The 25,859-nt window shown below is 38.9% G+C and overlaps 2 protein-coding genes across 12 annotated transcripts; both read left to right on the forward strand.

Annotated features, from left to right (window-relative positions):
• Positions 1 to 469: 469 nt before the first annotated feature.
• Positions 470 to 9,658, forward strand: LOC131321019 (uncharacterized). 4 transcript variants are annotated; one of them, XM_058352004.1, is made up of 6 exons: positions 470 to 658; positions 2,938 to 3,151; positions 5,628 to 5,757; positions 5,902 to 6,102; positions 6,479 to 6,646; positions 8,997 to 9,658. In XM_058352004.1, exons 2-6 carry the CDS (start codon positions 3,018 to 3,020, stop codon positions 9,429 to 9,431), a joined length of 1,068 nt encoding a protein of 355 aa, XP_058207987.1. In that variant the 5' UTR covers positions 470 to 658; positions 2,938 to 3,017; the 3' UTR covers positions 9,432 to 9,658. The 4 variants fall into 4 exon arrangements, with proteins under 4 accessions (XP_058207987.1, XP_058207990.1, XP_058207989.1 ...); XM_058352007.1 differs by lacking the exon at positions 470 to 658 and adding an exon at positions 748 to 770; XM_058352006.1 differs by lacking the exon at positions 470 to 658 and adding an exon at positions 825 to 1,087.
• Positions 9,659 to 10,965: 1,307 nt separating this feature from the next.
• LOC131321022 (uncharacterized) lies at positions 10,966 to 25,757 on the forward strand. 8 transcript variants are annotated; one of them, XR_009198445.1, is made up of 10 exons: positions 11,014 to 11,445; positions 14,980 to 15,076; positions 15,160 to 15,275; positions 19,061 to 19,105; positions 20,057 to 20,082; positions 22,023 to 22,158; positions 22,396 to 22,521; positions 23,952 to 24,002; positions 25,190 to 25,262; positions 25,403 to 25,757. XR_009198445.1 is itself a non-coding variant. In XM_058352014.1 (7 exons), the coding sequence occupies exons 1-7, from the start codon at positions 11,043 to 11,045 to the stop codon at positions 22,506 to 22,508; spliced, it is 936 nt and encodes a 311-aa protein (XP_058207997.1). In that variant the 5' UTR covers positions 11,015 to 11,042; the 3' UTR covers positions 22,509 to 22,709. The 8 variants fall into 8 exon arrangements, 1 of the variants encoding a protein (XP_058207997.1); XR_009198444.1 differs by having other exon boundaries at positions 22,396 to 22,506; positions 23,950 to 24,002; XR_009198443.1 differs by lacking the exon at positions 25,190 to 25,262 and having other exon boundaries at positions 10,966 to 11,445.
• The last annotated feature ends 102 nt before the right edge of the window (positions 25,758 to 25,859 follow it).

Raw genomic sequence — 25,859 nt, forward strand, 5'->3', positions numbered from 1 at the left:
CACTATTCACCCTCACCGAATTCCATTTTGTTCATCAAATTAGTTTTAATATACTAATCCTTTATAAAATTTGTACCAATCAAAAGATATGTACAATATCTTCAAAATAAGACCTATATTGAGTATTTTTTTTAATGAAGTTAGAAAAATGAAAATTTGAGTTTTGGAGGGAAAGTAGGGAAATTTGAGATTTGGGATGAGTTTTTAAAGAAATAGACGTAGAAATAGAGTATTGGGTTGGAGTTAGATTTCCTCCAAAATCACTTTTGCAATAAAATATATTATTTTGATACTCTTAAATGAAGAAATGAAGGAAAAAATGGAGTATTAGATTGGAGATGCTCTAATAGTTAAAGAATGATAACTTCATCTTTTTATTACTACTTTTCATCAAAAAAAATATATATATTTTTATTACTACTTCAGGTATTTTTTTTTTAAAATTCGTAAAATGTTCAGATGCTCTTTTGAAAATTTTCCTTTAATGGCTGTTTAGACCGACTTGACTGCCCCTTGAGAAAATAATACTCCACTGCAGTAGGACTGTAGGAGTAATTAACTTGAGGATCAAAACGAAGCCATTCGACTCTCGGAGTCTCGCTGCTACACATTGCCGTTCGAATCTTCTACTTCGACTTTCGACTTCGCCGCCTTGAGAGTTCTCTCTCTCTCTCTCTCTCTCTCTCTCTCTCTCTGTATATGTACATACATATTCTGTATGCTTGATTGCGAATCTGCTTAAGAATTCGTCTATGGACACTTGATTGCTTGTATGTGTGTGTATATATATGAACGTATATTAGGGGTTTTTGATTGCCGTTTGAATTAGGGTTTCCTTCCTCGTTCTTTTTATTTTGGGGATTTTTGCGTGTAATTGATTACCTTTCTTTATATGCATGTATTTGATTTTAGTAGGGCTTGTTCTATTTTTTCTTTTGCAAAGCGATAGTCCACACGCTGTCCATCGCCTGAACCTCAGACTCCCCTGACGGGGCTCGAACCCTGGCCTTCCAGGACTACAAGCCGTTTGGCGTAAGAGCTTATTCTGAGTTTGATGAATGAATACCCACAAGCTGTTTGATAAAAGGTTAGAATGGAACTGTTTATTTGGGGGGGGGGGGGGGGGGGGGGGGGGGGGGGGGGGCGGACTTCTTTTTCACGGTCTGCGCTTTCATTTGAAGTTGTACGGGTATCAGAGTTTTCATCAATCACATAACAGAATTAGTCAATTATTTTTTGTTTAAGAATAGCAAGTAGATTACCCATGAAGAAATTAGTTGCTAGCCAAGGGAGCAAAAGAAATTTTTGTAATATCTTCACATTCAGAAGGGAAGATGGGCATGAAAGCGGTGAGTTCTATCAACACTGTAATGGCACTGTTGCAATTACATATCTCAACCAAAATTCGTACAGGAGGTGTCCTTTTCTAGTTGGAAAATGGTTGTCACTAAGAAAAGATTTTGCATGCTACTAGATGGAAGTGGTGTCACTTTCTGTTCATTGGTGTAAGGTGTCAACTTATCAGATGCATTGGGTACTTAATTATCTTTGTATGTTGTATTCGTGTCATGAATCATGATTTGAATATGTCTATCAAACTGGCTAGAAAAAACCTGTTTGAATGTAATTCGAAAAATTAGTTTTAGGGGAAGTTGAATTCAGAATATGTTGTGTCATGTGTTTAGACACGGGCAATTATCCTTGGAATGTTATTAACCCTTTTTTTGCAATAAAGTTGGATGAAGTGAGCCATGCATTTTGGTAATGACATGGAGCCAATCTGTGCAAGCCTAAACCACAGGGCCAAAGTGAAGTTTTCCTTGTAAGTAACAAAAAGACATAGCCCAAGACCATCAAAAACCATAGCCCCTCGCCATTGCTATGCTTTTCAGTTTCAACCTTGCCGTCGCCAATCTTCTGTCACGTGCCCCAGCTCTTCTCCTCTCACATCTCTGTCTCATCGTCGTTGTCATTAGAACCCTAGACCACGTCATGGCCGGGAATATTCCAAAATTCAGATTGAAGGTTCCCCCCCTATTATTATACCTCGTAGTCTTGGAAAGAACCTCCTTCTAATTAGGGCCTTTTATGGTTGGACAAGTTGCATTGTTTCATCTCCAGTTGTCTATACCCTTTTCTCTTTTCTTTCTTCCAAACTAAACCCTATTGCAGTTCACGGTGGTCTTGCGTTATCTATTGTTATTAGTGTGTCTAATGTTCGAGGAGTGGCCGGAAAAAAAGAAATAGGAGGAGTTGGGTTTTAATTTGTGTGAGAAAATCTTGATAGGGCTTGCCAGCGTTCCTCTGGTTGCTACTGCAGGGACGGTTTCGAAAAGATAAGATTGATTTGCCGGAGGATTTCAGCCAAGATTCTTTTCGCCACCTTGTCAAAAAAATTGATAGCTTTTCTAATATCTACTTTCTTCTGAATTTTCTTCTACCTACTGTAATAGCTTAAGTTAGGTGAATCTGTGATCTCTATTCCTTAACAGGATGATTCGGAACTGCATGTGGGCATTTTTCATGACATTTTGAACTTTGCATAAATACTTTTGTCTTATTTTATCCACTACTTTTCCCCACCTTGTCAAAGAAGTGTGGTTCACAATAGTCAGTATATAACCCAAAATCTTTAGGTTTATAAACTTTTATGGGCTTCATTTTTCTACGAGCTGAGAAGATTACAAGTATATCATTGTAGAGGGTGAACTCTAGGCTTGAGAAACTTAAAACATCCGAGGCGGTTGAGTTAATCACTCTAGCATTCTGGGATTTGAGGTGCTTGAGTAAATTATTGTGGCAGTAAAGAGGTGACAAATCTCTATATTTGCTTGTCTTATTTAGTTGTTTATCACCTTCTCAAATTTGCTTGTCTAATGTTGATCATCTCGGCATGACATCATCATACCCTAATGCTTTCGTTTTGGTTTTCTCCAGGAGGGAGAGTGCAGACAAGCTTATAGAGAGTCATACACCATTTCTGATTACGAGCAAAGCAATAGAGTGAGGAGAGAGAGATGTCGAAGACACTTGTGCAGCCGATAGGACAGAAAAGATTGACGAACGTGGCAGTTGTTCGGCTTAAGAAGCTTGGGATTCGTTTCGAAATTGCTTGCTATAAGAACAAGGTCCTCTCTTGGCGTTCTGGCGTGTAAGCCCCAATCCCTCTCTCCTTATATATGTCCCAATCCCTCCCTCTTTATATATATATATATACCCAAAGAGACGGTGCAAAATTGAACTAAATCCAAAACACCTATTAATCTCCACTATTCTATGTGACGGAACATATGAGATTAGGAAAAGTTAAAAGGAAAAAAACATCAATAAGCAATCTTGAAGTGAGAGAGAAGATAAGTGTGTGTAGAGCTATGTTACGCGGACTCGCCATTTTTGGTGGAGTACCTGTGTCGACCCGACCCGACACGGGTACGGGTGCGAGATCGTACGGGGTACAGCCGGCTGAATCCGGATACACCAGAGAGATAGAGAGGAGGAGAGGCTGGTGCTTGGTCGTTGCAGTGGAGAGGCATCGAAGAGATGACCTAGATCTGTTGTTGTTTTGTATATAGGCTATAATCGGGTAAATTACAATTTTCAAACCCCATCTTTTAATTTATTACTCTGGAGCCCCCCATCTGCTATTGCAGGAGCTGCGGCTGCTGTTTGTTTTAACTTTAGGTCTGGGGCTTGGGCCATTACGTTTGGATAAGAACTTCTTTTAAAGATTTACATTCAAAACTAATGTTATCTTCCAAAAAAATGACATAAAATATATATTTTTTCTGAATAATATAAATATAAATAAAAAATATGGGAGGTACCAAAAATAAAAAATAAAAATGGTATTATATATATAAATAATATATAATTATATACATATTCGGCGGATCCCCGCACCTTTATCCAAACTTGGATACATATCCCCAAATCCTCTATTTTTAGACTTGAGGTGTCCGACACCTAGATTCACACCCGCACCCGATTCTCGTACCGAAGTCCGAGCAACATAGGTGTAGAGTACATAGTAATACACTTTTGTCGGTAGGTTCATGAAGATCAAAATACAACTGATTACCATTCAAGCCACTGCTCGCTAATTGTGCTTAATTGAGGTGCCATTCCAGATTCTTAGAAAAGGAAGGTTTAGAAAAAGAAGGTAATTTCAAGCTCAAAATTCATGTATTTACGCAAATAATTTTCCAACCAATATGGATCTTGTTTGATAGATCTCATTGAGATCTTTTAAACGGTGCAAAAAAAATTAATTTTTTAAATTAATTTTCATTATATTTGAGTTTGAAATTACCTGCTTTTTGAAAAAGAAGGTTTAATAAGAAAGCGGAACGGGGTCTGAGCCAAACACAATATTGCTCAGGCTTGGCTTCAGCTCTTCTTACTGTGAAGCTTGGGTCAAAGTAGAGAAGTTTTTGAGAATAATTGTTCGAGTTTGGCTCAAGCTTTAGAAAGCTTGAGAATTCTTTTAGACCGATTGTTCAAGTTTGGCTCACATTTGAATTTTTGTGATTGTGATGAGTTCGGCTCGAGCTTGGCTTTGAACATCTAGCTAGTCATTTTTATGTTGGAAATTGTTGCGCCGATGTACTTTCTAGTCATTTTTATGTTTCTCGATTTTCTCATTTTCTACTTGTGGGTATGAGAGGTGGGAAGAGTACCTGAGGTTGCCCTCTAGGAATATGGTGGTTACTATGATGACTTAGGACCGCCGGAGGTGGAGGAGGAGAGAGCTCAGGGCAGCCTTATAGAGAGAGGAGAGGGAGGGTTGGGAGGGATGGCAGTGGAGAGTAGGTGTGTTAAGTGTGTATTGAATGCTTGTCTTTAATAAGAGTTAACTCCTTTTTTTATTGGAGCTTGTGAGCCTTGGAGGGGAAGGAAGCATGCCTCTCCTCATAAATGCTCACCATAGTATGGTTCCCCATTGAGTGTTATGATCAGAACTAGAGTTCTGCAGCAAGGGACTCTAGAGACAGTTGAGTGATATATGGAGGCCTATGTCATGGCTAGGTGGTAGGTATGATACAAGCTCCTATGTATTAGCTTGTCAGCCGGGAGAGTTGACAGTTGACACTATAGTAAAGACAAGCATTCAATACTCCTATTGAAGGCACATTGAGCAAACATCTACTCTCTTGTTAAGACCTCTCTCCACTGCCATCCCCCTCTCTCTCTAAACTCGCCCCAAGCTCTCTCCTCCACCTTCGGTGGTCTCGTCAAGCACCATTGTAGCGACCACCATATACTCGGAGGGCTACCTCAGGTACTCTTCCCACTCCTAACTCCCACACCGCGCAATTCACCTCACATCCAAACTCTCTTTTAATGCCATTTTCAACATTTAATGTTATATCGTGCATCGATGAGGGATAAATATCATTAAATGTAATCAATTTTTTCCGTGCTCCCGTGCATAGTACGGGTGCCACGCTTGTAATTCCTAGTGTGGAGATCTTCATTCCTTATCTGGATTGTGAAGCAGAGCGTATTGAACACTCTGCTTTGTTTGTTAATGATGTCTTTAAGGACCTGATTTCCCCACACTGATCTTTTTCCCATTGTTTTTGGATGAGCAAGTACTCTAATGCCAATATCTTAAACTATTGTAATAGGGAAAAGGACTTGGATGAAGTATTGCAGTCGCAAACTGTTTATTCAAATGTTTCGAAGGGAGTTCTTGCAAAGTCAAAAGATTTACTTGCAGCTTTCGGAACAGATGATCATACTAAAATATGTTTGGAGGTCAGGTCTTAACTTTTTTTATTGTTGCTATCATTTGGAATCTCTCATTGAGGGAATGTCTGTGCTGTACCTGACTACTTGTGTATTGACCTGTCAAATTTTTAATTTTGATTCCTTTAATATGATGCTTATATTGCTTGGCAGATTTTGGACAAGGGAGAGCTACAAGTTGCTGGGAAAGAAAGGGAATCTCAGTTATCAAGTCAGTTTCGAGATATTGCAACCATAGTCATGCAGAAGACTTTTAACCCTGAGACTCAACGTCCTTATACTATTAGCATGATTGAGCGTCTAATGCATGAAATCCATTTTGCTGTTGATCCCCATAGTAGCTCAAAAAAACAGGTGAGTTCATTTGTTGTCTTTAGATAAACCTGATATTTATGGCTTTCTGAGGGAATATTTCTGTGCAGCCTTTGCTAGCATAAGTTATATCACATGATTAGGAAAGTTAGTCGTCTAATTTCTCTTCAGTTTTCCTGAAACTCGATTTGGAATTCGCATAGCGGAAGTGGTTGCTCTCGTAGCAAGTTTCAATTTCTCCCTCCATTCTTCTCAGATTGAATCTGTTGCGGCTCATTGTCAAACTTATTGATGTCATGGGTGTTAAATTGTGTAATTATCCCCCAGCTGCGTGGCTGGCACTCAATAACATCTGTGATAAGTATGATTAAAATGGTTTGAACATTATGTAATTGAGCCAATTTTATGTGTTCTGCAGGCGCTAGAAGTTATTCACGAGCTTCAAAAACACTTCCCTATAAAAAGATCTCCAATGAGACTCCGATTAACCGTACCAGAACAAGAGTTTTCTTCTATTTCAGAGAAGCTAAATTCCTGGAATGCTAGTATTGTATCGAAGGATGAATCTGGAAATCACCTCTCTATTGTAAGTCTAGGACATGGAACCTGTTATATCGATGGCATGTGTAATATGAAGCTCATATGTTTACATTGCTTGTATGATCTCTTCCTTTCTTTCAGTGAGGTTTTCCTCAGCTCTCTTTTGGTGCTTAGTCAATTTTGATATACGTGCTTTCTTACTTTGCCTTCTTACCAGGCAAAATCAACCATCATTGTTCTTGTTCACCTCCCCCCTTGGTGTCAAATTCACAAACAATGGGAGTGAATATTAGAAAAATGAATTTAATAACTTAAGATTCTATTTTTCCTTGATTACTCTTTTGGTATTTCTTGGTATTCACATAACTGTCACTGTATCATTGGGTGAAATACGGAATGCCAAGGCAACAAGATATAGGAATGCATTTAGTCATTACATATGAGTATGACTCTATGAGCCTGCGAGCAGTTGGGTACTGCATTTTTGGTTAATTGTTATGATTGTTTATGTTCTGTGCAAAACCTTATGTTGAGGTTCATCAGTAGATGATCTCTGGAGTTGAGCATTCTCACAAATTTACTCATGCTCAGAGTCACTTTCTATTAATATTTGTCGTGACTGTACAATTTTAAAACCCTACACGATGTCACTACCTTGAAGTAATCCATGCCTCTCTGTGTTGTAGTGATGCTGGACTGGATTGATAGAAGGCTAAGTATAATCAAACACAAAGAAAAGGGGCTGTGAACAGTAGGTGTGAATAGTAATTTGTAAGAAGAAGGAGATGAAGGGTTAGTGAAGGATAGGTCTAGGCATCACACCTAGGGGCTCTTTAGCATCACACCAAAGAAATGATTGCATCACACCAAAGAAATGATTGCATCACACAATCAAAGAGTTTGAAAGCTACTCAAATTTTATTATTACCCATCATGATTTGCCATAAGGCTTACAATCTTATTTATACCACTTTCAACTTGACTCTAGAACTTCCCAAAATAAATAACCTTCAACTAACTTTACACTCCCAAAGACACATTGAACATAGACTCTTTTACTGCATTAATGACATGGAAAAATCAAATGACTCTTTGATCAACTAATGGACTCTTTGACTGCATTAATGACATGGAAAAACCAAATGACTCCTTGATCAGCTAATTGACTCTAAAGACTTTGATTAGAAATCAAATAGACATTTTGACTTGACTAGAACCCAAAAGACACTTCTAAGCCAACCCATGTCTAGCCAATATCCCAAGTGGACCCATGGGCAATCGTTACCCTCCAAGACCAAATGATGGTTAAGTTACTGGAAAGTCTGGAATACCACTGGCCACCTTTTCCGGACCGCATCAAGAAGTCCACAGGTTAGCCGACTATGTTTGGAAGTGGAGGCTATTTGTTGCGTTAGATTGCAATGACAGTTAAAACACGAATTAAGATTGTTCACATTGTTTTGGGACTTCGGCTTCACTTAATTATTATTTCATCAGTTTGATGATAATTTATAGAGACATTATTTTGTAACTGAACCATAGTTGTTGGTTATTTTACCTTTGAAAAAGCCTGTGTTATTTTAAAATCTCAACTATTTTGTACTTGGTTATTTGTTAACTCTTTTAAGTTTTAATTGATGTTCATAGTACTCACTACCTTTTACGAGGACGTGGTCTGGCATTCTTGTCTTGCCACATTGGTTAGTGTGCCAACTCCGTATGGGGAGGAAGGTCAGTTAGGATTAAACCTTGGCTTATTTACCTGAAGTAGCCACTCTTAAGATTCAAGTTTGAGTTCTCATACTTTGCAGTGTGTGCTTTACCTTGCAGCAAGCAATTGCTCTTTATTGTGCTTTAATCTTATCATCTAATGAGAATGGGCTGCTGTCTGCTTATCGTAATCTGAGAATCTAGATGTATACACGTACGCACACACATAAGTATGTAAAAGCTAAATGTTGTTTGCAAGTGTGCTCCGCTGTTGCAGTCCAACTTAACCATTCCAGTTGTATACTGATTTGTTTTCATATGTTGGTTCTTTTTTTCTTTTTCTTTTTCACGTGAAAAGAGTTATTAGGTGTATGCTCTTTTCCTCAAGGATGTAGAGCTTTTGATGTTCTACTTCTATCAAAAGACCTCAATGCCACTATACTGTCTTCTGTAGCAATTCTTGATTCTATTTCCTGTTATCTTCTCACATTTGCATCTGTGATTGTAAATTACTTGAGACGTAATACTTCAATGAACTTACATCTATTGGACTGGCTGACTTCAATGAGCAGCATGCAACTTTAATTGGTCATACCGTGTTTTTTTATTAGCAGATCTTGCTCTGGACCTTGTTTGTCTCCTTTTTATGGCGCCTTTAACATTCTACTGAATGAACTGTGGTGCAGATGTGTGAAATGGATCCATGTTTTTTCCGGGAGTGTGATGCTCTGGTGAGGAATGTGCAGGGCAGGTTGGAGATTCTTGCAGCCTCTGTACATGTTGAAGGAGATACCCAAATGGATCATTATGATGATCATGAACAAGACATTGCACCGAGCGTACTACTACCCAATGAAACTAGAGGTTCCATGGCCCAAACAAGTGAGAAGCAGGCTACTAGGAGTGGAAATGCCGATGGGGTGATAAAGCAAAACAAGTGTAGCACATGCAATGCCCTTGTTGGGGAGGCCAAGCAGTACAGAGAGCACTTCAAGAGCGATTGGCACAAACATAACCTACAGCGCAAGACTCACCAACTTCCTCCCCTCACTGCTGAAGAATGCTTGGCTGACATTGATGTCGGTGACTCCAAGTTGGATTTAAAAGAGTACTCTTTCTGAGTATGTTCTTAAGCCTTTTCGCTTTTGGTTGGTTTTGCTGCAAATGTACACCTACGGTTATACTAGCTGGTAAAATTTTCAACGTGGCTACTGAGATTTCTTAGTGGGGAGATTTCAGCTTCAGAAACTTTTCTGAATGGATAATATGGAGATGGCTCCAACGATCTCTACTGTTGAAATAGGTTCCCAAATTTTGCAATCAAAGAGAATCGTAGTTGAGGTTGATATTAGCTTTCCAGTTGCTAATTTTGTTTTCAAGCATTTTACAATTCAGCAGTGGGGAAGTATTTGTTCTGGCATTTTTTCCTTTCATCAAGTTCTGGTGTTCCTCTCATGTGTTTGTACTTGAGAGCATAGTAGTCAAAGGCGAAAGGCGCACCGAGGCGTAGAGTTCTGTTGGGTCTGAGGCGAGAGGCGCAAGGTGAGGCGCGTCTAAGCAAAAAAATATTTATTTCTAAAAATAATTGTGTTGTGCATTTTTTATTTTTTATTTTTTTGAAAAAAAACTCATTTTTTTGAAAAAAAACTCATTTTTTTGTGTTTTTTTTTAATCAATTTGAAAGAAGCCCATATTTTTGCGCTTTTTGCTCACTTTTTTCAAGTCGCCTTGGAGTCAGCAAGGCATTGGGGGTGCGTCTTGTCTTGGGCCTAGGCGAGTTTGACAATTATGTTGGGGTATAAGGGAGGGGGATTAATTATGTTGGGGATTAGGAGGTGAGGTCCATTCTTATCCTTGGTTTGGAAAGCATTTAGACAAGGGGTATAAGAGATGCGAGGGATTAGTTTATCCGGGCATAGGGGGCGCGGGGTTTTATTTATGGGTGGGTTTTGGAGTGTTATTAATTAATACCCGGATGAGGCTTAAATAATATCCCCTCAAGGCATCAATTAACGAGAAGAGCTGAGGTGGCATGCAACTATTGGGTTGGCGCCATTTAGGTTTTACACGCCCCCTCCGTGTATAATTTAATCTCTTTTAGAATACCCTCGTTGTTGTATTTTCCCTGCTACGCCACAGGTCCATTGCTCGTGGGGCAACATGCCGAGAATGAAGGCAAGGGTATAATTTATTGTATTTCAGAGCAACTGTCTTTCCACTTGACGGCCAGAATCTATTCCAGGAGTTTGATACGGAGTACTAGGTAGAAAGAGCGTCCTATTAGTTGGTGAAAGTAAAACTCCTTAAATTGGTTGGTTCTAGTACATTCTAGTTGTTTCCCCTCGAGCATGTTTCATGTACTTTCATTAATCTCAGTGAAATTCTTTCATTTTTCAAATAAATAAATTTAAAGAAGCAAAAAGAATTTGTTTGGTTCTCCTTTAGAAAATTTTTTTTCAAAGTTTTTGATTGTTTCATCTGTAATTTTAATCTTTTTTTTTAATCAACAAAAAAAGATTCTGCTATCATCAGTATTTTTCGTTTTTAGCGATTATTTATCGATTCGGCAATAGATGTTTCAGATTTTATTTTGACCGAATAGATCTCATCCATAAAACTGAGATAAAATCTGTAACTTCTGTTGCCTGGTAAACCAAATGAAGTGAACACGTTGTTCCTCTTGGCTACATCCCTGGAACTGCTTCGCTACGGGTTCTGCTTTTAAAAACGTGATGATGAAATCAGCCTTACGAAACGCCTACTTCTCCTTCTCTTTCTCCTTCTCTCGCTCCATAAACCCTAACCCTAAACCCCACCCACCCCTCTCTCTCCTCTCCCCCATTCACACCGCCATCCCAACCTCCCCCGCCTCACTCCGCAACCTCCGCCCACCGCTCTTCCCGACCCGTTGCTGTTCTTCTTCTTCCTCTCCGATGGCGGACGGTGAATCCCACGCTCCTCCTCCTTCCCCTTCCGATACTCTGCTCGAGAAACAGTTCCAGCACTTCCGCCACCACCTCGACGAGTCCGTCGGCTTGCGGGATCGCATCCGAGCTGTCGCGACAGAGATTGAATCCGCCACTAGGCTCATGCACTCCAGTCTCCTCTTAGTTCACCAGTCTCGCCCCGTCCCTGGTACCTACTGATTCGTCCTGATTGCGTTTCCGTTGTTCGTCTTGTATGTGTTGCTTATACGGAAAGAGCTCTAGGGTGGATTAATTCGTTAAAACATGACTCATTCCGTCCCAATTTATTTGTCCGTTTTAGAGGAAATTTTTTCACTGCCGAGTGGGTACCACGTGGTGCCCGCTCGACGCATCCGAGCCGTCCACTGCGTTTTTTTGGACGGCTCAGATTTGGAGAGAGTAAAAGGAGAGAGAAAGTGTTGGGGTGAGAAGAGATAGGGTTTCAATCAAAGCCGTCCAAAAGTGTATTGAACGACCTGAATGTGCCAAGTGAGTACTACGTGGGATATACCCACCCGGCACCGATTTTTTTTCTTTAAAGTAGAACTCTCAAAATTTGGAGAAACATATTGAGTTGAGTAAGTTGAGTGCATCGAAGTGCCTTGGAAGTGTTATCATAAACAGAGCCCCCATTGTGCATCCTAATCCTAAGAGCATTCCCAATGGGGGGATGGAAACCAAGTTCTATACTTATAATACAACCTAGATGCAAAAAAACATGCTCCAATGGGGATGTAAAATGGAAAAAATGGGGATGTAAAATAACACAAATGGAAAAGGAGATGTACATTTCCATCCCCTTTTGACTGCAGCTATAAATTGACAGGTCATCAAACATCATCAAACAAACATCATCAAACCCAACTGCAATTACCAGAAAATGGACGACCGGAGTTACCTCTATTCGCCGGAAAGTTGGCCGGAATTTGTTCCTCATCTCCAGTTTCTACAAATCTGAGCCGGAGTGACCAAAATACGCCGGAATCCACAAAGAGAGAGAGAGAGAGAGAGAGAGAGAGAGAGAGAGAGGAGTTAAGGGTTTCAGTCGCTCCCTAACGGGAGAAAGAGAGAGATCAACGGGAGAGCGAGAGAGAGAGGTTTCATCTCCTCTGGTTCGTAGAGAGAGGGAGGGGGGGGGGGGGGGGGGGTTCACCGACTGTTCCCGATCGTAGAGAGAGAGAGAGAGAGAGTAAAGTTGAGTTGGATATGGATTGAAATTGTGGGAGTTCAGCCGACCATTGATCAGCCCAACGGATCTTTTGACCGTTGATCAACGGATCAATTTAGCAACAATCCTTGTTTTTTTTTTTTTTCCTACCTATAAATGAGTGTTTTTAACAGGATTTTTACCACAAAAATTTTCTTCCTTCTCCACAAACACCCTTCAAAAAAATTAGTGTATCAATTATGGCAGAGGGAAGTCGTAATGCAAGAGGAAAATCGTTCAATTCCGATCAAGATGAAGCAATTTGTCATGCTTACTTGTTTGTTATTCAAGACCCGATTGTCGGTACCAACCAAGCACGATCTAAATTATGGGATTGGGTTGCAAAAAAATACACTGAGTTCACAAATAAATGAGTGTTTTTTTTTTTTGCGGAATTAATTTTTTTAAAAAGTCCTCGATTACTAGATACCATAATTATCCATAATTATTTTTTTAACGGAAGTAGTACTTGAATTAGGGTTGAGAAAGTTGGGAAAAATTAAGGTGGAAGGAAAGTTAGTTAATTATCCATCCTTTTTTTACATCTCACCATTGGAGAGGGGTGGGTTCTATTTTACATCCAACTAACTTTTAACCACTTTTTTCATCTAAAATAACTATCCATCCGAATGCAAAATACATCTCCATTGGAGTTGCTCTAAGGAGGAGAGCTGCTACCTATTATCCTATGCATTGCTGCTTCCGCTGCCAAGAAGAAGGCTGAGCAGCTTGCAGAACAAACAAAAATGGCTGATCAAGAGAGAGAGGGGCATCAAGAGAAATCCCACTACTTGCCGTTGCAGCGAGAATGCAAGTCAGTTAAGACGGAGGGAGTATAAGCTGGCCGAGTAGTGGGTTGTCTAGGATCAAAGACGTGTTCAAGCTTAGTTGGTTCTTGACTTCTTTTTAGTCATGCTCAAGTAACTTACTCACTTGGGAGCCCTACTTGCTATTGTTTCCTCAATTTGTCATATATTATTGGTGGTTCCTGTGAACAAATGCTAGAAAGGGAAAGAAAAGAAGTTTGTGAACATTATTGAGGTGCTGTTTGGTTAGCATTTTGGAACCAACCAGATGGTATTTTTGTTTGCAATCCAAATTAAGATGCCAGTTATTTTTAGCAAGCAGGGCCACGGGCGGCAGTACAAAGAGTTAAGCTACTAAGCTAAGCTGCTGTTGGGGAGCTCGGTTGAAGCAATTTGCCACTTCCGCCTCTGACGGCTTCACAACAGCTCCCCCTATATAGAATAAAAATTGAGTAATGGAAGTACAAGCAAAATGCTAACCAAACATTGCCTAAGTATAGATGGAATTTTAGTCTTGTTTTTATTGGTAGTGTTTGGCCTACAAACTTGGAACACCCATGCATCTAGTTTTTTTCTTCTTTTTTCATTTTTTTGAGGTGCGGGGGTGGGTTAGGGGGGAAGGAGATTCGGGGTCAGGTGGGTTGGGTCCCTGGAAAGTATTGAAAAGGTGCACTGTGCTGGATAGGGGACACATGTTTGTAAACTGGATTGCCCTCCCATGTACTGGGTTGGCCGCTCCATTTACTTAGGGCTCCTCTGAAGTGTAGTTGTATCTGGTTGTGTGGACTGTAAATGTACAAAACACAGATAGAGATGCTGCCTCCTGAATTCCAAAATCCTAGATGTATGTCTGAGACAAAAACTGCTGTCGTGTATTCTCCTTGCACAACCCATAGTTGTTAAGGGCGATAGGCGCAAAGATCTGTTGGGGCCTAGGCGAGAGGTGCAAGGAGAGGTGCGCGCCTTTTTGAAGCGGTGCGCACCTTGGCGAAAAAAATAGAAAAAATAGCATGCACCAATCTATGTAGCCTAATACACACAAAAAAACATAAAAAGTGTGCTGTTTCTGAAAACATTAAAAAGACTTTTTGTTTTCATGTGCAGTATAATTATATGTACACATATAATTACAAACACACACACACACACATTTCTGAAAACATTACAAAAAAAAAGAGAGCTTTTTGGTTTTCATATGCAGTATATATCTCGACTAGATACGTGAAGAGAGAAGATTGACCAATGATCGAGATGATACATGTGCTATTTTGTTTCTGGTGATTGAGAGAGGAGAGATTTACAATCGAGTGAAGTCAAGGCTAAAGGAGTGAAAGTTATACGGTTAACCTAGCTTTGATCATATGGTTGTGATTAAAATTGAAAGAGGTACGCCTTGGCTGCGCTTCATTGAAGGTGCCTCGCCTGGGCTCAGTCAAGACGCTACCCCTGCGCCTTGATGCTTAAGAGGCGCGCCTTTGACAACTCTGGCGCAACCCCCCACCCCCACGACCGCATATGCATGCACACACTTGCATTCTACTCTCTGTGTGCTTCATTGGAAGTTCCTTTCTTCGATAAGCTGAGACGTTCTTTAAATGTTCCACATAAGTGGTTGTTTGTTTACATTTTAAGAAAACAATCACATGTCACTGAAAGGCATAATCTTCCTATTTTTTACGTTCTCCTTTAGAGGTTTTGGAGAAAGCAAAGGCTCAGATTGGCGTGCTGAAAGAGATTTTCCATCGACTTGCTGAAATTCTTCGTGAATGCCCTGGGCAGTATTATAGGTAAGTGGAGCATATTGACGTTGGTGCCAGTGTAATTTTCTGTTAGCTATTTATTGGTTGCGATTGTCCTTTCTTGTGTTTAGGTATCACGGTGATTGGAGGAGTGAGACTCAAACAGTTGTCTCGCTTCTGGCCTTTATGCATTGGCTAGACACAGGGAATCTTCTTGTACACACAGAAGCTGAGGAAAAACTTGGATGTATGTTTGAACTTCTGTTTTGGAATTTTTTCAAGAACAGTAACTAATTGAATAATTGATGCTTCTATTCGCTGCTTGCATGAAATTTCTCATCGATATAGTGCTAGTGCTCTAGAAATTATTAACATTTGACCTATAGTTTTGGCTCTTCTGGCCAATATAGCTCATCGTCCCCTCTGCTTTAGTTCAGTTGGCAGCCGTGATTATTTTGGTCTGTAACCCCTCTACCATTGTTTCCGGTTCACCAAATGCTTAGAAATCTCTCAGGTTTTGTATGTGGAGGTTTTAACGAAGGAATATCTAATGCAAATTGAATTTAGAATTTACAATTATGGGGAAAAAAAAGTGACAGATCTGAGAGGGTTGAGATAATGATAATTGTGAATGACTAATGGTTAGGGTTTTGCTTGTTTTAAGAAATGGGTAGTGAGGGAGAAGAGATGAAAATGGATGTCTAGAAAATTGAGGAGACTGAATACAGTTGAGTTCCTAGAGTAAGAGCATCGCCATTGTAATAAGCAAATGGGTGTGGATAAGCAAACTTAACAACAATGTTCAAAAAATACCTCACATTGTAATAAGCAAAGTTACAAGTCTTTTAGCAAATTACCAAATTCCACTCATTCCATAACCAAACTTAACAACTTTTACTAATAACCAAAACTCAATAACCAAACTCAATAACTCAAAAAAACCCCACATTGGAATCGTCTCGTCAAGACGAATAATTTGGTGTAGTCGGGTGCGTGATTGGAATTCGTTTGCAATTGGACATATGTGCATTGTGTATTGTGGGGGATTTTTTGGTTAGGGATGCAAAAATAACCACAAGTGGAGGTAGAGGTTGTTAAATTTGATTATGAACTAAATGGATAATCAAATGCTGACGTGACACATTTTGGTTATTGGTTTTGATTATTCCCATTGCGGATGCTCTAATAAAGAGAGAAAGAGGTGACGTTTATCTTGGAAATCTGAAACAAGGGTAAAATGGGCGTGTTTGCGATAACTGTGGATATAGATTTTAGAATTTAGATTCAGATTATGCTGCAAATTTTAGATTCCAAATTTTAGTACAAGTTGAGAAACTTGTTTGTTATAGCTGCGAGATAAATGAGAATTTCATTTTTTTTTTTTTTGAGAATTTGTTGCAAAATCTCAAAAGCTACCCAAACCCAGCTTTGGAATTTTGAGAAGTTCTGTCCTTTTCAGGTTCTCAAAATCTGTAGATTCTAAAAATAAGTTATGTAGAATTTTTGACAAACATTCTAAACTGATTTTTGGAATCTAGAATCAAAATCTGTCAAAATATTTTTCGCAAACACCCTTAATATCTTCAATTCTCGAGATGATAAGGACAACACGTGAAGGTGAAAGGGTGGGGTAAGACAACTAATGCGTAGTTTCAACCGGGTCGGTTTGACCAGGTGAAGTTATATGCAAACCAGCACCCATCTGAAACCCGAGAATCTTTGCATGTTTTCACCCGTTTCCGACTGAATTTCTGGGTGAAACAAACTGCAATACAGCTGGTCAGGTCGGTCTGACCGGATCGACTTGATCCTTGCACACCTATTTATACCCTTTCATATTTTAGTGTATAGCCCAAAATTTTGGACTCCACATCTACAAGTCCTGATAAACAAGTTACAAGGGGGTGCCAGTTTCAATATGATCATACACAAGTCATCAACCAGTAAAAAAATGATTTGTTAAAACACCAGTGAGACACATTTTGTAAATAAGGATGTCGTTATTGTTGTTGGGATATAATGTAGATGTGCAACTTCTTAGAAGGATCTGTTACAAATCACAGAAACAGGTCTGTGTGAACCGTTTCTTTCCCGCCCTCACTTTTTGTTTGAGAATTGACCCTTGACTTCACCAATGCGGGAGCGAAACGCATCCAATCCCAGTTCCTGCTTTCTGCACGACAAACAACTTGTCAGGGGCACCTCAGTTTGGTTGGTTGACTGGTTAATGCCCCTGACCATCCAATCAGTATCCTCATTTATCACATAATAATTCATCATTTTTTGCTATTTATACTAATCTCCTTTTCTTACCTCCCTTTTTGCTGCCGAGTTTTCCTTACTCTTTTCTTTGGACCCATTGCGGTCGTGTGCTACCTCGGCGGCCTTTTATTATACTCGGGCCCGAGTTCGTGCTCGGGCCCGTGGTTGATGGTTTTCCTCGGTAAGGCTTACTTCGGGGACCTTCTCGCCGATGGCTATTTGATGGGACTGTTCAACTCCTACTGTCTGTTACTTCTGCACCTACTCATAGCTTTCTTGATTATCCCGAAACTCAAACCGTCACTCGCATTTAATGCCCATCATCTCAAGCGGTCCTCTTTTATCAAAGGAAGATTCGCCTTTTCTTCCCTTCATCGTGTTCCCCCTATAACTGGATTGATCCGTTTGATAAATCTTTAACTATTCTCTCGCCTATTTCTTTCCTACTGAGTACCTATGCATACTTTTCTTTCCTTCTCTTTATAATCCTTTTGGCGAGACTTTCAAGAATGCTTTCCTCTGGAGCATGGGGCTTTGGGAGATAGCCTGACTGAGTCCATCAAACCAGGTCATGGAGATAGCTGGGTCTTTCAAACCAGTTCACGGTTGAGAAGATTTCTTTCTTCTCGATCCGTCCCTTGGCTGGCTCAACTTTCTCCTCTTACCCCGTCAAGGTGGTGGGTGGTCTTCTTTTTGGGAGATCACCTTCGGTGGCCGAGCTCCTCCCTGAGTGGTCCTACCCCTATTTCACTTACTCGGTGGAGAATCATCCTTCAGATTGGTTAAGGCGCCGTTCTTATCGTGGTTGGACTTGCAGACTCGATTCTGCTATAGTCACGTCATCCCGGCTAAAGAAAGGCTGACGCTGCTTGGAGCTGTGCCGATTATTGTGTTTCTTTCTTTACTCGTTTCTTTTCTGAATTATATATCCCGAGGATAAAAATGTAATTGTTTCTATTTATTTAATGAGAATATTTTCCTTCTTAATGAATCGTGTTGCTTTGTTCATTAGAATGTTTCGATTTTCATATACGGAATTACGGATAGCTCCTTCGTTCAGCGGTCTCTGACTTAAGATCTTGACTGTTCAACGCGTTGAATCTTCAACGCTTCATATTCTTGGTAATGAAAAATGATATTTTTCTCCACCAACAAGGTCCAACACTAGGATTATTTGCCCCTAAAACTCAATCCCTGGTTTTATGATCATATGATCCCTGAAGATTCTACTACGGTAGTCAAGGGATCTATGGGGATGTTTAATTTGGGAATTGGGATGACGGGGTCTGTGATTTTGACAAGCACAGGACTAATCCTCCCTCAACTGGTTTTGTTGACTTAAGTCTGACTTGTCTTTCATCTACCAAGTATATTTTGTAGGACTACATTTTTGTACCACAGAAAACCTAGATTCTTGTATTTCATACAACATCCATTAACGAGAACAAATTTCTGAAGTTATTTTTTCTTCCATGGTGTTTTCTTTCGCATCCCTTTGTTTAGCGGAAAAACTTTCCTCTGTATGGTTTTATGGGTGGGTGACTACAACCGTAAACTTTGGCGTTTTCTTACCCTATGCTTTATGCTAATTTATCCTAGTTATCTGTTATTATAACTTATAAGTTCCTTAATAATTTGTGGTGGGCTTATTAAAAAAGAGAAAAAATTGTGGCGGCCTTCAATCATCACTTTGTTCAATACTTAGTCTTGTCTGCCAGATTAATAATTTTTCATCATCTAATGTTTTCTTCTCTTTGAGCAATCATGCAGTGAATAATTCACAATTTGGTTTGGACATTGAAGACTATCTTGTTGGTGAGTGCTCTGAAGTTTCCAATCTCTAATTATTGCCAGGATCACTGTTTGAACTTGGTAGTGCTAAATTCATTCTGGTGGTGAAGTGTTTTGGGCTGAAACTGAGACGTAACTATGGGTTTTTGTTGCCTTGATTTTGCCCTGCTTTTTCTGACAATTGGTATACTTTTGCCCTAGTTTTGTGCACATACTTTAGAAGAGTCGTTGAGCCTTGTAGGATCTGTGAATAGAATCAGCTGGACCACTGAGTATCGGATTTGGAAATGGAAACAAGACTTTCATGCCATCCGTTGGTCTGGACTCTGGTCTATGTGTTTAATATTGTGTTGCGTTTTTTGGGCTTTAGAGTTATTATTAGCACAAGGGGTTGTAGAATGACTGTTTGGTAGTACTTTCTGTGTGATTTTGTTGCCATCTTTAAGTGTCAACCTGTATCTTCTACTCGACTGTTTTGACGATGAAAAGTTTGAATATGAACATCATTACATAAGGTGGTACTTAAATAACTACATGTGCTACGTAAAGATTTCAAAGATTCAGTCGTTATGTTTATGTAGATAATCATTTGCAAAGGGCACTTGAACATTTCTGGTAATACACATGATTGATGATAGATATAGCTGGTTTTAAGTCTTTTGGATCTTTGTGGAGTTATTATTTTTTCCTTCTGTCCTTCAACAGTTTATTCTGCCTTTTGTAGTCTTTTCTGCTCCTTTAAATTGCATAATCATTCAATTATTCTCTCATTGCTCTCCTACGGAGTTTTCTATCGTCATGTTTGATTGATGTATTTTTGTAGTAGTTATAACTTCGGATATAAGGCAATCTTATGTTTTCATTTCTGGTTTTACCTATTATAGGCACTCTTCCATGCTTCGTTGAATCCATTATCCTTGTCAAGTGTCCACTTTTCGTAGATGTACTGATGTAGCATCTTTTTTCAATATGCAGGAATTTGTTTCATGTCCAATGAATTGGTAAGAGTCTGCTGCTTTATTGGTTAATCTAATCGTTTATGTGCTTTTTTACTAGATTATTGTTATGACATGGGGTATTTTACTGAACTTGAAATTATGAAGTTCGTTGGCAAAACCCCAAGAATGTAAAGAATTAGTTAATTAATATTTTAAAGATGGACATCAGCCGGTAGTTTTTTGGTTATGTATGTTCCAAGTCCAGGGGTTTCCTTGAAGGAATCATTTTCTTTGACATGTGCTGGTTAATAAGGGCATAGTTGTCAGAATCGTACAATTCACGATTCGTATCGTACGATTCGATACGATTCTATGGGTAATCGATACGACTATGCTGCCTGAATCGGAAATAGCTGCGAATCGGTGAATCGTTCGATTCACTTCAAATTTCCAAAATTCATTTTTACTCTTGTTTTGCTTCTTTTGTTGTTTGAAAAGGGTTCAAACTATTTTTTAAGGTTGGCTTTGTTCGTTTTGCATTTTTAGGTATTTTAGTTTTGGTAGTGGGTGAAGAGAAAAATAGGGTAATGATTGGAGAGAGAAATGAAAGTCATAATTGGAGAAATAGGTTAATGATTGGAGAGAAAAATAAGATAATGATTAGAAAACAAAATAAAAACTAAACTAAAATGTAAAACGAACAAGGTCGTTATGTCATCTTTTGTCTATGTTATATGAATAGATAATAAGAAAAGGAGATTTATTACGAGAGTGAATCGAAAATGAGGAAGATAAAGGGAATAACAACCCTATAGACCTTCTAAGGGTTTGTTTTGTACTTATAACTCTTTTGTACAAAAAGAACTATAAGTAAGATCTATGAAGCACGAATACTCTATTTTGGTCTCCGTATCACGTATCGTATCGGATACCGATACTCTCGGATACTCTCTGGATACGTATCCAATACGCTTTTTAAAGTATCCTGCTTTTAGAATTATTTTTGGGTATCCCGATACGGTTTGGATACTCGTGGATACTCTCGGATACACTCCGGATATGTATCCGATTCGTTTTGGATACATGCGGATACGTGTTGGATATGCTCGGATATGTTTCGAATACGCGCGAGGGTAAATATGTTATTACTTAAAATATAGGGGTTAAAATTGCAAGTAAGACTTTTTTTCTTTTCCCCCCACCAATCGACACCATAAACACACCGACGATATCCTCTCTCTCGACAACCTTGTAAGTCTCTCGTCTCTTGTCTCTCTCTCTCTCTCGTTGTGTGTATGTAAATATATATATAACTATATAGATACAGTTATATATATAACTATACGTGAATATATCTCTCTCAGCATGTGAAATGGTGAACTTGTGTAATGAAAAACTTATTAATGAAATTTTAGGAATTAAAAATTATATATAATATATTTTTTATTTACTTTTATATTCAACGTATCCCCCAACGTATTGTATCCTCATTTTTGGAAAAATCACGTATTTTCGTATCCATATTGTATCGTATCCGTATCCCATATCCGTATCCGTGCTTCTTAGAGTAGGATTTACGAATCACCATTTCTTGGTAGTTGCAATAGAAGCACCTTACCAATACTCCATGTTATTATCAAATCCTCATTTAGAAGAAGGTTTCTATTGATTTAGGCCTAAATCTTTCATTTGTAGTATATATTGTGGTTGCCCTAATCAATAAGCATAGGTTTCTATGCATTATAGAAGTCATGACCGAATCGGAGCGATTCACGATTCAAAAAATGACCGTTTCGATTCTTGATTCGATTCACGATTTGACAACTATAAATAAGGGTTTTTAAGGTCTTTCTGTTACCTTGATGAACTACGCTGCTAATGAACCATTTTAATGCTACTAATAATATAGACCTCGTATAACTTTTCATGAAGCGCTCTGTATCAGCTGTCAGTAATGTTACAATTGGCTACTAATGACTCCGCATGACAATATGGTTTTGCAGCCGCGGTATGTGGTGAACCGAGTGACAGCTGGGGATTATGACTGCCCAAGAAAGGTGTTGAAGTTCTTAACAGATCTACATGCAGCATTTCGCATGCTTAATCTCCGGAATGACTTCTTGCGCAAGAAGTTTGATGGTAGGATAATAGTTTTTATGCTTTTTCATAGTTCATGTGTCATTTCTCAAAAGGAGTACCTCTTGAACTTTTGCTTTATTCTGTTTCTCCTGTCATGGTCCATATCTGCTTTAAGTTTATGTTCCCCCTCCCCCTGCTCAAGGACAAGCCTAAAAAATTGGCTTTGCATGTCTGGGGCTTTTACGCACTTAGATTGTTTCATCTAGCTCATGTGGGTCCTTGCATGAATCGTGACAGGAATGAAATATGACCTACGAAGAGTAGAAGAAGTTTACTACGATGTTAAAATCCGAGGTTTGGCAGCAAATGGGGATTCGACAGGAGACCAAGGAATCCAAGGAGACTCATAGTTGAGTTCAACATGTAATTTCTCTGCTCTTCATCCTGTCAGTTGTCCATTGAATATCTTGAGAAGCAGTTTTGTTCTTTTGAAAAATCTGGAATTGGTTGAATAGGCAATTCGTCTTGGTCCCCTAATTTGGTAGAGGAAGGAAAAATAACAAGGTGTTTTCCTAGAAGTTTTGTTATTTTACATTTGCTGATTCTAATTTTTTCCAGTCAGTTATTAGCTCTGTTCTGCTTCTTGATATGGTTGCAATCTTGTGTCTCAAATGGTGAAGTATGTTTCCTGTTGAAGCTGGGGTTTGGCCTTGTTATGAGAACCGTTGGATGATTTTTTGGAATACTGAAAAGATGGTGATAGTTGGCAAGTTAGTGAAGGAAAATAGGATCTAGAAAAGTGAAGGCAGCCTGCTCAAAGGTAGCACACTAAGGTTGTCATTGTGATCAAACATAAAAGTGGGGTTAAGGGCCGCAAACGAGCCGAGTTGAGCGAAGTTTTACTGTTTTAGTGTGTTCATGTATGTTTGGTAAGGTTATATTGAGTTTGAGCTCAAGCTTAATAAAAAGTTAATGAGTTGACCTTGAGCCCAGTGGTATAGGCTTGAGCTCGAGTTCGTTCATGAGTCTTCATGAGCTAAAGAACTATATACTCCTACTTACAGGCACGTCTTTGGCCGCTCTCCATTTATTCCCTTTTGTCAATAATTTTTCTAGAACTCTTTTCAGAAATGAATTGTATGCATCTTTAACAGGCAAAAGAAAAGAAATACAGTATAAATTAGCCATTGATCAATATGTACTTTGTAGTCCATTAAACTAGCACAATTCAATACATATAAAAGAAATATAAATTTCTTTTATATGTATTTTGTAGTTTGTATATTATAAATGGTCCTTTTGTATTGTAAACCATGTGTTTAACAGGATAAGATATTTTGTTTTGGATGTTAAGGGCATCCTTGGTGCCCTAGGCCTTGAATATTGTAAATCCATCATGTCTTTGTCAGTCGATGACAAGCAGAGGAGGAGATACCAAGAGGACCCCACAATTACTTTGGGCCGACTTTGTTGTACAATGAGCTTTTTTTACGTTTATGACTCAAAATTTACTGAACTGTTTGGCTTCCTCATGCAGTGTGTGTATGAGAGAGACTTGTGCTTCTTGTTATAATCGTTTAGTTCTTGAGCATGGTGGTGGTGCTTTCTTGATTGACTTAGGTTCCCATTGAGCAATATTTTACATGAGGCCTCTCTCTCTCTCTCTCTCTCTCTCTCTCTCTCTCTCGGGTGCAATGATTTCAGAATGCTTCTCTCTGTTACTCCAATATTCAGTGCCAGGCATTTCATAGCATTACACTAATCATGTGTCTCTGGATATTTCCTTTTGCATTTCATAGCTTTACCTGTTTTTAGATTTACGTTTTTGAAGTTGTTAATCGCTGGTGTTTCAGGTTTTTGCGTTCATTGCCCCTGGAAGAACTTTTAAGATATGGTTTTGCGAGGTTTGTCGCGACATCTTCTATACTATAAAGCAGAGCGGAAAATATCTAGTGCTCAATATTGTAAAGCACATATTATGTTGGGGAATAAGTTGCAGTTGTTTTTGTGTAGGCCTTTTGTCCTTTTGAGTTTGCTCATAACTTTGTTGAATGCTTTAAGTCTCTTTATTTAGTAGCAAATGATGACCTGCCTTTTTTGTTTACCGGTCTTGTGTGTGTACGGTATATGGGGAGATCTATCCAAAGGGATGATACGTTGTGAAGTCTTTCTTCTGACATCATTGTACTACCTTGTCTTTTTGAATCTGTCACTCTGCATCATTCCTCAGTTGCCTCAAATTAGCATAATTATCTCCTTATCTTCAATATCCCCGTCTACCGTTTAAAGAACAGATGAAGTATACTAGAGTCTAGACTATTATGGAGTGATAGCCGCAAGAAGATGAGGACATCTATCATGTTAGTAGTTAGCATGAGTGTTGTTAAAATCTTAGAATTAGGATACATATTGTATCGTGAGGGAAATTGTACTGATGGTATGGTGTAATGATTTTGAAAGGAAATTGGGAAGAAAAGTGGCACGAGACTATTCTGTAACATACAATATTTTGGCATGCCGTAGTAGAGGGCTTGCAGATCATAAGATATGGAAGTGCGCCCTATTTTTCGGAACTGGTAAAAGTTTATCGGGGAGCTGGGTCAAAGGATGAAGGCTTCTTGCTAAAAATTCATGCATAGTGTTCTTTACAACTTGCAGACTTTGGAAAATTTGATCTCGTAGTTTGATGAAATGTATGGTCACCAAACTGAGGTTCATAAGTTTAATCTTAGTGTGACAGTCATTTGAGACCTGGCTTCTAGTGGGACTATTCATCAGTTCTTGATGTGGGCATGAGTTTTTCCGTTAATTTTTTTGGCTTTGATTAGGATTTCTAGTCATCCAATTGTCGAGTAGTTCTGAAGTTGTTTACATACGATAATCAACTGCAGTTAAGATGTGGTATTTTGGTTGATACTTGACATAATCTATCCTTAATATTCTGATATTGTAGAATTGTTTTATACAATTTTATCTGATTCTTTAGGTAATTGAAGATGCTATGCCAATTAGATACCTTTAATGTTCTTGGGACTTTGTTTCTTGTTTACTTTCCAGTTGACTCGTTTGAGGGATCTAATTGTATTTATAGGAATATTTTCAGTTGTGTCAAAACCTGAATTTATCTGCATATTTTAACTGCTGCTAAGTGCTATCCAAACATGGTACATGCCTTTATCCTTTTGTTCGTTTACATTTTAACTGCTGTACTACCTCTTATTATTTGGTCTCCATGCTAAGTATTTGGCCAAAGCATTGGTTGAGAGATTTTCAATTTTACTTGTATTGCACTTTATTTTTTCAGAACTTTTATAATTAGGGCCCTCCAGCAAATCGTCTACAAACTCTGAAGAAGCGCCTCGTGGCTCCTGATGATTCCATTGAAGATGTGCTTGGAGTCCTCCAGAAACTTGCTCCCCTTGTACAAGGACTCTGGATTCCAGCAACGCCACTGCTACTTGAAGGAGGAGTTGAAGGTCTAGCTACAGATTACTGTCTTCTTTTCTTTAGTAAGAAAGAATCCTGTAATCAGATATGAACGAGGGAAAGCTGTGGGTTCTCGTGGTCAGCCTTTGAAAGATGTTATAAAAGGCGTGTTGGACATTTTAATTCAAACCATTCATTTCTCTTTTAATAAATTGATTCGACGATGTCTTCAAGGGTTGACGGCGAACCTTGTTTTTCGCATGAATGATAAACACACTGAGATCTAAAACATATGCTTGAATCATTTTTATGAAACTAAGGTAGCCCAATTAGAC

The sequence above is a fragment of the Rhododendron vialii genome, chromosome 3a (genome assembly GCF_030253575.1).
Source record: "Rhododendron vialii isolate Sample 1 chromosome 3a, ASM3025357v1".
Taxonomy (NCBI): Eukaryota; Viridiplantae; Streptophyta; class Magnoliopsida; order Ericales; family Ericaceae; genus Rhododendron; species Rhododendron vialii.

Excerpts from the sequence above, each read along its gene's own strand:
- LOC131321022 (XM_058352014.1), top strand. The coding sequence starts at position 11,043 with ATGATGAAATCAGCCTTACGAAACGCCTACTTCTCCTTCTCTTTCTCC. Across the intron at positions 19,106-20,056 it reads CATTGAAGACTATCTTGTTG|GAATTTGTTTCATGTCCAAT; the intron begins GTGAGTGCTCTG and ends TTCAATATGCAG. Across the intron at positions 22,159-22,395 it reads CTTGCGCAAGAAGTTTGATG|GAATGAAATATGACCTACGA; the intron begins GTAGGATAATAG and ends GAATCGTGACAG.
- LOC131321019 (XM_058352004.1), top strand. The coding sequence starts at position 3,018 with ATGTCGAAGACACTTGTGCAGCCGATAGGACAGAAAAGATTGACGAAC. Across the intron at positions 5,758-5,901 it reads ATACTAAAATATGTTTGGAG|ATTTTGGACAAGGGAGAGCT; the intron begins GTCAGGTCTTAA and ends ATTGCTTGGCAG. Across the intron at positions 6,103-6,478 it reads ATAGTAGCTCAAAAAAACAG|GCGCTAGAAGTTATTCACGA; the intron begins GTGAGTTCATTT and ends TGTGTTCTGCAG.